This window comes from Terrapene carolina, unplaced genomic scaffold (assembly GCF_002925995.2).
Source record: "Terrapene carolina triunguis isolate 2854851 unplaced genomic scaffold, T_m_triunguis-2.0 Scaffold62, whole genome shotgun sequence".
NCBI classification, from domain to species: domain Eukaryota; kingdom Metazoa; phylum Chordata; order Testudines; family Emydidae; genus Terrapene; species Terrapene triunguis.
The window spans coordinates 3,832,623-3,844,867 of NW_020664413.1; the positions used below are offsets into that span (position 1 = coordinate 3,832,623).

The 12,245-nt window shown below is 52.8% G+C and overlaps 1 protein-coding gene across 8 annotated transcripts in view; it reads left to right on the plus strand.

Moving 5' to 3' along the window:
* BIN1 (bridging integrator 1) overlaps positions 1-12,245 on the plus strand; it is a 151,243-nt gene that overhangs the window by 113,113 nt on the left and 25,885 nt on the right. For 6 of the 8 annotated variants that reach the window (XM_026647382.2, XM_026647381.2, XM_026647384.2 and 3 more), the window contains 2 exons: positions 2,235-2,385; positions 8,843-8,971. In XM_026647382.2, the coding sequence (XP_026503167.1) occupies positions 2,235-2,385; positions 8,843-8,971 (280 nt within the window). The remainder of the gene's footprint in view (positions 1-2,234; positions 2,386-8,842; positions 8,972-12,245) is intronic. The other 2 variants (XM_026647387.2, XM_026647388.2) reach the window with 1 other exon arrangement.

Genomic DNA, 12,245 nt, shown 5'->3' on the forward strand with positions numbered 1-12,245 from the left:
TACTTGCTACTGACAGGTGACTGACTAGCTTGCTGCACACCGCTTATATTGAGGTTGCTGTGACTGATTTACAGCAGGAGTTCTCAGCCTCTTCCCTCCTAGCACCTCCTCATTTAGCCACTCCTCAGCTGGGTCCCGCAATCCTTCGCACCGGCTCCCCCACTGCAGTAGCTTAAGGAACATCTGAGGAGGACCCAGTAGGCAAATCCAGTCAAGTTGAAGAGCAGGAGGGTTGGATGCATGTTTGTGACCCATTCCTGGTTTCCTCCCAACAAGCACCCGCTTCTTCTCCAGGTCCATATGACCCACAGGGTGAGAGCTGTCGGCACAGAAAGCTGTTGGGGGTTTTTTGCATCTTGTCGTCATGCTGCTGATGTGAACGTCCTTAGAAACATCTGATCTGCATGAGAGCGTGGAGTGACTGCTTCTTGGGGGTGTCTCTGTGAGGTTGGGGAATGAGGTGGGATCGGGGGCTCAAAGGCTGATGCTTGCTTTGAATGGAAAGAAATCTTTAAATGCCTCTTGGTTCTTCCCCCACCCTGTCCCAAGACTCTATGTATTTAAGCATGAGACTGTAGTGCATCCTCCGTTGGCGTGAGCATCTACATTCCACTGTTAGCCAGTGACTACCAGAACATGGGCACCATGGGGCATGTCTGTTTCAAGTGGACATACATACAGGGAGTGCATTGTTGCCCTGTGGGATGGGGACCGAGGTTCTGAGTCCCATCCGGTTTTAGACTGGGTCTAATCCAGGTTTTGGAGTGCATAGTGTTCTGGACCAGGTGGTTGGCCTCAGAGTGTGTTGTTTCATGCCACAGAGGATGGACCATGGCTTTTCCCCACAAGACATGTCTGCTGGCTCTAGTTATGTAATAGAGGAGCTGCCTCTTAAACACTGTTGTATTCTCTCTTTCATTATAGGTGGGACTGGTAGTACCGTCCCTTACTAAGGTTGCCTGACACTTCCCATTAGAAGACCCTCTTTTCAGTTGTTTATAACCTTGCCATACTTTAACTGTTTTGGGCTGAAATTTTCCACGCCAAGTGTCTGCCTCAAGCTCAATTGGTTTTGATAATTTCAGCCGAAAAGGTTCAGCTGTTTCTGAGAACGAGACTAGGAAGAAACGTGGTGTTTGGCCCATGCTGGGGGAGTACATTGAGACAAGGAGCCCGGGAGAGGAAGGGAAAGCTGGAATTGGAAGATGGTGGGGTGGGGAGGGGGGAGACTGGGACTGCGAGCCGGGGTGGGGGAGGGAAGATGGTGGGGGTGGGGAGCTGGGAGCCAGTGGGCTGGGGCCGAGACTGAGATTGGACAAGGAGCCCGGGGGAGCCTGGAGCCAGTGGGGATAGGGACTAGAGGTTGGGGGGTGGGGGAGGTGACTGGTAGGATGAGAAGCCAGGAAGGGGGGACTGTGACTGGCTGGGCAAGAAGACTGGGACAAGCTTGAGCAGCCTGAGGTGGGCCAATTGGGACTGGCTGGGTACGGAGAATGGGGCTGGCAGCGGATGGGAAACCGACAATACCAGGACAGGGACAGATTGGAGGCAACAGGGCAGAAGGGGGTCAAGCTTGGGGAAACGGGCAGCTGAGAGTTGGTCCTGCTTTGAGCAGAACCAGTGCTGGTCCTGCTTTGAGCAGGGGGTTGGACTAGATGACCTCCTGAGGTCCCGTCCAACCCTGATATTCTATGATTCGATGAGTCTTTGTCCTCTAGACCACACTGCCCTCGAGAGCCTGGGACGAGTCTCAGCGTTCTTCTGCTGTCAGCAAATATCTGTGAAACCTTCTGGCAGAGGGTCTCATCCCCCTCTCGTGCTGGTCCCCACAGAGGATGACAACCTGCTACTGCTGTCAGTTACTTTGTTAGCTCACGTGGCAGAGGTCTGTGTGAGGCAGCCACTATGTGGGTGTCAATATAATGCCACAGGACAGAATTTCTGTTTTTTCAGTGTGTCTAAGTGCATCCATGCGCATGCAAGGCAGTGACCTAGGCTAATATATCGTGATCTGCATGAGTTCCTACTGCAGAAAGACAATGCATTGGATTGAGGGTGACTCAGCAAGAAGCTGCTCAGAAGCTTATAAACTCTGCCTGGTACTGGACTGAGGGTCCCTGATTGCAGGTGTGGGGAGAGAATTGAGACCACGAGGCCAGGCTGGATCAGTCTGTCTGATCACAATAATTCATTCTGGGGCTGGTTCTGACTCTCCTTTGTTTTCTCTCCTGCAGCGACAGTGCCCCTGCGAAAGCAAACAAAAGCCCCTCACCTCCACCCGACGGGACCCCCATCACCAGCCCCGAGATCAAGACCGTCAACCATGAGCTGGAACCGTCCTCGTTGGAAACACCCGGGGCTGGCATCCCGAAGTCGCCGTCTCAGGTAGTGTCCTCGCGGTGTTAACCTGGCCCCAGCAATGAGATCCCTGCTGCCAAAGGCTCAGCGGGCCACACAAGGCAGGTCTCTGGCTGCTGTTGAGCATATGAGATGGTGTCTGCTCTCCATCTTGTGGAATGGCTGGATCCCTGTGTGGCAGGCGCTGCCTGTCTGATAAGATCAGTCGCTCCCTGTCCGTCTCTCTATTGCCAGGAGAAGGCTAACCAAGCCCTGAAATTCCTCTTCAGTGCTGTTAACTATGTGTACTCCATAGGAGACGAAATAATACCCCTCCACCAGGGTGGTGTATGACCATTCAGTGAGGGTGAAGGTCAGAGTTGAGCTATGAAATTTGTTCTCTTACCCCCCCCCCCACACACATAATTAACCTGTGGAACTCATTGCCACAGGATATTACTGAAGCCAGTAGTTGAGCACTATCCAAAAAAGGATCAGACACTGACGTGGGTAAGGAGAACTTCCACAATTACATCAAACAGGGTGAACAATTAAGGCAATAAATCCTCGTTCTTCAAGGAGTAGGCCAACTGCTGACTGATGGAGGCCAGGAAGAGGCGTGTCCCTTGTGGGGAATCGAATACCTTCCACTGCAGCGTTTGATGCCGGCCATTGTTGGCGACAGCGTTCCAGACAAGCTGAGCCACTGATCTGAAGAGCGGGGCTTTGTCTGCACCTTATGGTCCCTGCACCATCATTGCTGCACACATTTAATTTAAGCTCATTGGTCTTTTTCCTCACATGTGAAACCCCAACTGGTGTTTTTAAAATATGGTGTCGGTTGCCACTTGCAATATCACCATAGCTGGATTCTCACCTGACAGGCTTCATAATTTTTATTCTGGGCTTTAAAGAAAATTAAATCTGTTGCAGCTCTCTACCATCCCCACATAAGAGGGAGTGAAAGGAGGGGGTGGATGGGAAATGCAGAATAAACTTAGCTGGCCAAATTCAGGTGTGGCGCAAGTCTCTGGACCTCAGTAGGTGACTTCAGTAGATTATCTTCCCAATAGAAGAATCCTGGTTCTCAGTGGTTCTGGCCTAATAGCGTCTTAACCGGAGAAAAAATGCTCAATCACTCTTCAGCCAAGATGGCTACAGATCAAAGCTTTCCTGAAGTCCAGGTGAGGTGGAGTCGTGCTTTGGGTCAGGGCCTACGTCCACTTTGGAATAGTCTCTCATTCTGTCTCTCCTTCAGTGTTATTCGTCTCCCTAATGGGATCTGGATGCCGGGGGTGGGGAGATGTTCACAACCTCATGAAAGCCCTTTTTTAGCCCTTTTGAGATGTGTAGGTACCTGGCAGCATTTTCTAAAGCCCTGTGTAGAGAGGTGGACTCACCCCTGCGGCGCCTCCTGCTGGTGACTCTGGGAATTAGCTCGATCCAGCCGTCAGAGCGCCCTCTGCAGGCTGGTGATCTGCCTGTCCTCTGGCTCCGTGTCCCTCTCAGACCCCGGTGCCCTTGTATCTGGGGTGCTGCCTCCTGGCTGTACACCCCTCAGTACTAGGGTCTCCCCTCCCTGGGGAACCCCCACCCACTATCCCTACCTCGCCTCAGAATAAGGCCACTGCCAGTCACCAACTAGCCCCCGTTTCTTGGGGCAGACTGCAGCATAGGCCACTCATCACAGGCAAGGTTGGGTTTGGACCTGCTGCCTTGGCCTAACCCTGGGCTGCCCTCTGCAACTCCCAGTACCCCTTGGCCTCCTACTAGGCCGCAGCCTGGGGCTATCCAGGCTGGAGCTCCCCAGCTCCTCAGCCTGTCCCCAGCCCTGCTCCACTCAGGTTCCCTGTGTCTAGCTCGCTACAGCCAGGCCCTTCTCCCTCTGAAGGCAGAGAGAGACTCTTGAGCTCTTGGCTCCCAGCCTTCTTATACAGGCCAGCTGGGGCCTGATTGGGGCATGGCCCAGCTGTGGCTACTTCCCCAATCAGCCCAGTAGCTTTTCCCTTTGCCCCTGCCCTCTGCCAGGGCTGTTTTAAACCCCTCAGGCAGGAGCGGGGTAACCACCCCACTACACCCTGTTAGAAAACTCGTCTTTCCCCTCCAACCTTCCTCAACTGCTGTTGGTCTTGGTTCTGGTTTCTTTTCCATTGCAGGGACCTGCCCGCTCTTCTTGCTGGGCCATCGCCTTGCACCTCCTTGTGCAATTGTTGGCCAGCGATATAGCCCCGGACCCTGAAAATCCCACCTGGGCTCCAGGGAGGGAGTGTGCCGGGTCTCGGCCGTTGGGTTTTTAGACAGGAACCGGGTGTTACTTGGTGGCATTCACCTTGCAGGAGAGCTGGAGACCATAGCTGGAGCAATAACAGAACGGCAAAGAAATCTTGAAACAAAACCAGCGCCTCTGACAGCAGCTAACTCCAGGGCTGTGGGCAGTGAATGTTTAATTCCCTGAAGCAGCCATGGTGTGTGTGTGTGGGTGTGTGTGTGTGTGTGTGTGTAAAGGGGAAGGACATCACATCGCCCACTCAATCTCTAGCCGTGAACATCCAGAGAAAGGACCATGCCTCGCTCCTCCACAGCCATTGCATTGGAGCATCCATTTAACGATGAGTGGCTCAGTGCCCATTGGCGCGTTGGAGGGGTAAGGCCACGGGATCTCCGCCGACAGCTTCAAGGAGAAGATGAGGTCTGGCCGGGCTTGGGGGCAGCACAGTGCCAAAAGGGCACAAGCCTCGCCCACTGTCCTGATACGCTCACCTTGCCCAACGATGGCAGCCCGAGTGATCTGGGACGCTCTTGGGGAAGGGCTAGTTCGCTCCCCAGCGCCATGGCAGGATGGAATTCCTCCACCTTAAACCAGCCTGAGTAACCCACTGTCCCCGTCCCTCCCTCCAATGCCTCTCGCCACACGCTACTCAACCTTCTGCTCAGACTGAACTCCGAGTTACAGGCCTGGGCCTGAACTTCCGTCTGGCTCTGGTCTCTCGTCGGCTGTCCCAGAACTCAGGATCGGAACCCGGAGCAGGGGCTGCGTGTGGGATGTGGGACTGAATGTGGAGCCAAACGTTCGGGCTCCTGCCCGTTCTACGAACTACTTCAGAATAACCCACCTCCATTCTCCCTGCAGCGCCCCCAGCTCACTGCTACCTATTCAGCTCTGCCCTGGCCAGTTCCCCACCCACCGTCCTCCTGCGATGGTGCCTTGTCTGCCTCAGTCCTCTCTGAAGTTTGGCGAGGTGCTGAGTTGCTGAGCGGAGAGCAGGTGCGGCCCTCTCTCTGCAGGGCTCTTTCAGCCCATCCTCCACCTCGTTCCGCTGAGACAGGGTTTCCTCTCCCTCCTCTTTCCTTTAAATAGCACGTTCTCATCGCTCTTGCAATGCCCTGGGCGCTCCCCTGGCGGGCTGAGTGACCGCAGCAGCAGTGGGGTGGATTGGTTACTATTAAGCAAGCAGAATACAGTAGTACCTCATTTAACTAGCCTCTATTATCTGGCTCTCCGTATTAACCAAACCCCCAGCCGCCCGGAGCTGGCAGCGTGAGCCCCAACCGCCCTGGGGATGACAGCAGGAGCCTTGCTGCCCATTCTCTGGTTTATCCAGATTTTTTGCTTATCCGATCAGGCCCCGGTTCCAACTGAATCTGGTAACCGGGGTTCTGCGGTTCAGTGTATTTAAATGGCCCGGCAGTAACAGCTGCTGGAACAGACCAAGGTGGGCCTTCATGCAGCTGATGCTGCCACCTGCTGGCAGCCGTTTTTCAGTGCCTGCGTAGTTCACCTGGCTGCTGCCGTGAGGAGTGCGGAAAGGGGCCGTGTGCGGTCAGCGTGACCTTCTGGGTCAGTGCATCAAGCACAAAAGAGGGAGCTGGATCCAGAAGCGTGGAAGGCAGGGAGGGGCTTTACAAGAAACTGAAGGGAGGAATGACACTGGGTAGACTTGGATAGGCCACATGGCCTCTTTCTTATCCCCAGAGCATGTAGCCACATGAGTTAGAAGCCACAAAAGCTGCACCCTCAGTTATCCGCATTTAATATGAAGCTTTGTATGGGATGAACATGGGTGATGGCAAGTCACTGGGTAAGTGATGAGTCCTGAGTGGACAGCAACAAGGATGTGAAATACCCTGGCTGTGTCCTCACCCCACCTCCGGGTACACTGATGCTAACAACCAGGGTGGTGTGTGGAAAGCAACAGAGGGGCATATTGAACAGACAGGGAAGGAGGCAAAAGGAGAGACCATTTCCATCAGTGGGTGCTAGGCACCTAAATACCTTAGAGGAGCCGTGCCTAACAGAGAAATCCTGTTGGGTTGTGAACGACTCACTGTTTCAGCTCTCAAGCTGTTTCCCAACATCTCTCTCTTCTGAAAAGCTTCCTGTGTCTAGCCTCCTAATGAAGCGACTGCCAGCATGTCTCCACGCTCGTTAATGTGTCTGTGAGGATGATCCTGGACTTCCGAACCAATGGGCCTCATGAAACCACAAGGGCCGGGATTGGGCTCTCAGCGACACTGCTGTCAATCTGGAGCGACGCCAGTGAAGTCAATGGAGCTACAATGGACGTATGCTGCTACAGCTGAACACGGCCCAAGCTTAGTAGACGGGGTTCGGGGTGTAACTTCCTTTCCGGGCAGCGGAGTCCTTCCAATGGTCTTGTTCGTTTTGAACAATGTCTCGTTTTACCAGAAGAGGGGGATATGGGGTCCAGTCTGGGCTGGAACCAGAAGGGTATTCCATTTCCTTCAGCATAGAACCACTGTGTCCTGGGAGCATTCTTTCCATTCAGAATCGAGACACGGGGACAGGGCTCAGTAGATATGCAGTGCAGTGTGCGTTGGGCAGCATATGCTGTGGGAGGATTAGCCATTGTATTGCTGTCATTTCCCACACAGCCCCCCGCATGAGTCATTAGGAGGATGGGTGTATTGGGGAGGGGCAAACTTCCAAAGGGTCAGTGTTTGGTTCGGGATTAGTACCCCAGAGCCTCTTGTGACAGCAAACTTTGGCTTCACTCTTAGGAGAACAGTCTTTCCCATGAGACTTCTGGTACCTTCTGCATCGGGCTGGGCTCAGGATACTGCGGGAGTGGCTGTTCCCATGGCATTTTGGCACTTCTGCTTCCGCACAGTGAGATCTGGAAGTGAAAGTGCCACTTTCATTATTACTTACCCTCTACCCCGGGGGCCTGCAGCCAGCTGCAGTTCAGATGTGTATATAGAATCTTACAGGCACGTTGGCTGGGGCGAATTAACCCTCTAGAAAGTTGGCATTTTCCATGGCCAGCCAAATAAATGTCTGGTAGGGCACACGTTCGTGCATCCGAGGGAAGGGCAGTGCAGCCTAGTGGAGTGAACACAGGCCTGAGAGCCAGGAGCTGCTGTGTTCTAATCCCAGATCTGACACTGATAAGCAGTCTGTCCTTTGTCAAGTCACATGCTCTCTGCCTCAGTTTTCCCTGGCTGCAAATGGGGATAATAATGACCTACCTTCTTAAGTAGGATGAGAAGATTAATGTTCATAAAGCCTTTTGCACATAGAAAGTGTTTATGGGGGTGCTAAGCGACATTAAAGTTCTGGAGATCTTCACCGCACTGTACAGTAGACTCTTTCCCCCCCAGTCCGTCAGCATCTTCTCAACAGGTTCAATTTGAGCTCGAATATCTGGGGGCAAAGGGAAATTCAGACAGTGCCTGAACTGGTTTGCCGTCCCTATCGTGTGTTCCCACAGCATCCAAAGAGTGGCTCATGCAGCACGGAATCAAAGGCTCCCACTGTGAAGTGAGGAAGGATGTCAGATATGGACAGACGGATGGCCTGACCCTCCTGCCTGCTCCTGGATTTATGCCCCCGTGTCTCTTGTGACTTCAGTGATGTCCCTAGTGTTACACGCCGGTGAAGCTGAGAGCCGGCAGGCTCAGGGCGAGCCCGTTCTCACATGTTTCAATAACCCATGCCCAGATCTCAGTCTTGGTTGTGTCATTCTCACGAGGAGCCCCATCTGGTCTCACTTACGTTGCAGTCGATCCACTGAAACCAGTGGAGTGGAACCAGTGGAAGGGAGATCAGGATCCAGCCCACTGGTGTCCACGTGTGAATAAAGCCAATCTGCTTTGGCTTCTAACTCCCCTAGGCTCACACCGCACAGGTAGGTATCGGGAGTGGTGGCCAGCGCACTGGATTTCTCTGTTGAAACGGGTGCCGAGTAACCTGTCTGTCACCCCTGGTGGTTCTCGGGAAGGTTGCACATGCTCTAATTACGTATGCATGTCCGAGTGATGCATATTAATTGTGTTACGCTTCTCCTCCACAGAGGGAGACCCGCCCGCTGCTGAAGTGTAACTAATGATGCCAAACCTTCTCTGGAGGCGTGTGGTTGTTCCCCCTCCCCCCCTTCCTATGTCTATTTATTTGACCCCTCCTTGTGTCTGTGGTTCTAGTTTGCTAACCTGGTTCCTGTCTCTGGTTTTTTTGGGTGTCGCCGTGTGCTCGCTCGCTTGCATGCAGTTGCGGAAAGGCCCTCCGGTGCCGCCACCTCCAAAGCACACCCCCTCCAAGGAGATCAAGCACGAGAACATCATCAGTCTGTTTGATGACAATTTTGTCCCCGAGATAAGCGTGACCACCCCCTCGCAGGTTAGCCGCTCTGCCCTGCCTTATCTCTGTCTGCTCCCTGCCCCTGGCACTGTCCCCTGCTTAGAGGTGTCACGCCACGAAACCTGGTCAGGAGGCAGGGCCAGAGGGGCCGGCTGCCACCGCGTGGCCGGGCTGAGATTGCCAATGGGATACCGCACCCGTCGCCCCTGAGCAGCTGGTTAGTTTGAAGCCAGCCTTGACTGGTGGGGCCCGGAAGCCAGGGCTGTGTGACGGCTGTTCTCGTGGCCTGTGTAGAATGAAGAGGGAGGACTCTGTGGGGCGCCTGGTGAAGAGGTCACAAAGTTATCACTGCACTTGTGTCCCCTGAGCAGGCGAAGAGCGGCCGGGCCTAGACATGGTTCCCACCAGGCCTGGGTGAGGCACTCATTGGTCTGCTCTGTACGCTCCCAGGGCCTGCTAATCAGAGGCTAGAACAGGTCCAACTGAAGGTTGATATGGGCGCTCAGCGCCTCTGAAAATCAGGCTCCTGCGGCTTTGAAATGCCACTTCTCTGTATGGAACGGAAGTGTCTCAGGAACCCAGTGGAGTGGGCAAGAAACCACCTACAGGGCAGGGCTGTGGATCAAGGACTTCAGTCTCCAGAGACCTCAGCCAGCACCTTTTGCCGCAATCAGCTCTCTATAACAGCATTATCTCTGTTTGAGTGGCGCTGGGCATCTGGCTGGCGTGAGGCTGGTGGCTCTTAATCAGCCCTCGGTCTCTGCAGCTAAAATCCTGAAGATCAAACACAATTTCAAAGGGAAAAGATTCCTCTTCTCCTTCTCTTTTTTTAATGTGGTTTGCAGCTGGAGAAGGGGGCTGGGGAAGTGGGCGGGCTATTCGGTATTACATCCCTGGGTACTACTCCCTGTGCCGATGGGAGCCTGACCAGTTTTCTGGCTTAATTATGAGACTCACACTGTCTGTTTTATGTTCAATTTTTTTAATTCATCCCTTAAAGACCCAGGTGACACCTCTAACAATGCTGCTCTGTAACTGTCCTCCTCGCTTTTCCTTCTGTAACCCAAATTCAGTGGCCTGTGGCTTTCCAGCTTCCACCCGACTGTGAAGAAACAAGGCACCCAGGGTTGGGAGAAAAGAAAGCTAGGCCTCAAGTTACATTCAGATATCACGGGGGCTGGTTGAACTCTTAGAGTGCAGGGATGAGGTGGACAGCAATAGTGTCCGAGTACTCAGCATCAAACAGGCAGGGGTGGGTTACCATTAAAGGGGGTCTGTGCTCATTCTGACCAAAGGACCCCCAACGAACAAAATCCCACCCTTCAAAACACAATCTTTCCTCCTTTGCTAAAGCTCTCAAAGTAGGGTTGCCGATTTTGGTTGGACGTATTCCTAGAGCTTTCATCACATGACATAATCTTTCATGAAAGATTGATCTTTAATTCCTGGAGACTCCAGGCCAATCCTGGAGGGTTGGCAACCTTATCTCAAAGCATTTTAGGCTCCCAGCCCTGTCACTGCTACTATATTCTTTAGGCAACATTTAGCTGACAGCTGCCTGATGGACGCTTGCCTTTGTTTTTAGTGAGGACATTTGGCGTGAAAACTTGGCTGTGCCATGCTCATGCCATCACAGACAGAGGCATCTCCTTTTGGGGGAGGCGGGGGATAAGAAATAGGTGCAGGTGTGTCCTTCAACGTAAGTTCCTGTATTGACACTGATGTCCAACATAATATTAAACCAAGGTAGGGAAGCAGACTATTAAAGTCTCTGGGCTAAATTGTCCCCAAACAAAGGGCCAGATTCCGGACTGGGTTACTCCAAGGTAAATCTGGAGTGACTCCATTCAGTTCATTGGATTTGCACCCATGCGACTGAGCTCAGAATCTGGCCCAGAACAGTTGGCGTTGGGTGATTTTGGGCACTTCCTGCGGTTTGTTGCTCCTGCAGTGCTCTTCATGTAGCATGACCCCCTGTCATCTCCACCAGACCGAGCACCATGGGGTCAATGCAGGCAATATGGGGTCTGCTTTCCCTCTGAACCTACTGGCCTTTGTCAGTGTACTCAACCCCTTGATTGATTAATTATTTGGAATGTCAATTTCTGTGTGGGCTTCTGTAAGCTGGAAACCCTAGTGAATGGCTGGGATCTTAAAGAAAATACTAAGTTTTCTAGCTTTCAAAGCAAACTGCCAGCAGGACACGAGAAGGTTCTAATAAAGTCCATTGTCCTGCCTGGGAAGGAGACTGTCTAGAAGCCATTAGAGATTGCTTTGGCTTTGTGGATCTGTGCATTGGAGTGAAATCCTGGCCCCATTAAAATCAGTGGGAGTTGTGCCATTGACTTTAGTAGGGACAGGATTTCCCCCATTATCTCTGCTTGGGGGGAAAGGCAGCAGTGACCAGGGCATGACAGGATACAGCACTGGACCTTTCCCCCAATTTTGGTACATTTTACAAATATTATGCAGGGTCCATTAGTCTTTGTTTAACTGTAAGTATTAAAGGTTTGCAGGCAGAGAGATGGGCCCAGACCTCTGGGCATCTTAAATTCATGGGCTCCTAACTCACCCCAAGGCAAAGGGCCCGATACCCAGATCCATATTTTGTGGCCTGAGCCCACATCAGCTGGATGCTTTCCCCCAGTGTCCTTGTTGGATACTGCTGGCATCACAGCTAGGGGTGAGGTTCTGCTTTGGCTTAGTCCGGGCATCCAGCTTCAGCGGCCAAGCTGAGGGAAAATCACTGGGGTTGAACTGATCTTAGCAGAGCCTTGTAAGTGTGCACAACACTTTCCAAACACTTAGTAAAGATGAGGTCCCTTCTCCAAGGAGCTTAAACTAATTTGGATGCCCTATGTGGGGTAATGGCTATGGTGCATGAAAGTGCGAGGACCCTGTTGGTGGGGAGATCCCCAAAGAGGTGGGTTTTAGGGTGTATTTGCAGGAAGAGTGGAGAGAGTGCTTAGTTCCGAGGGAGCAGGAGGCTGTTCCTGGGAAGGGTAGCGGCATGAAAGGAGACAAAGGGAGCAGTCGGGAAGGAGTATCTGGAGGACCGTAAGGAACAAGTGGACAGTAGGGAGGAGACGAGAGCACGCACAAAAGCAAGCGTGTAATCATGCAGAGCTTTGGCGGTCAACAGCTGCAGCATCTCCGTGCTGTCCTCAATACAGAACTCTCCTCTGGCTCCAGTTACATTCATATCTGGACCCTCTAACGAGTGTTCTATGTATACTTACATCACAGGAGAAAGCCACGGGCCACTGAGCAATTCTTTCTCCCTCTGCATGCCTGGGTAGCTTGTAACATGTCC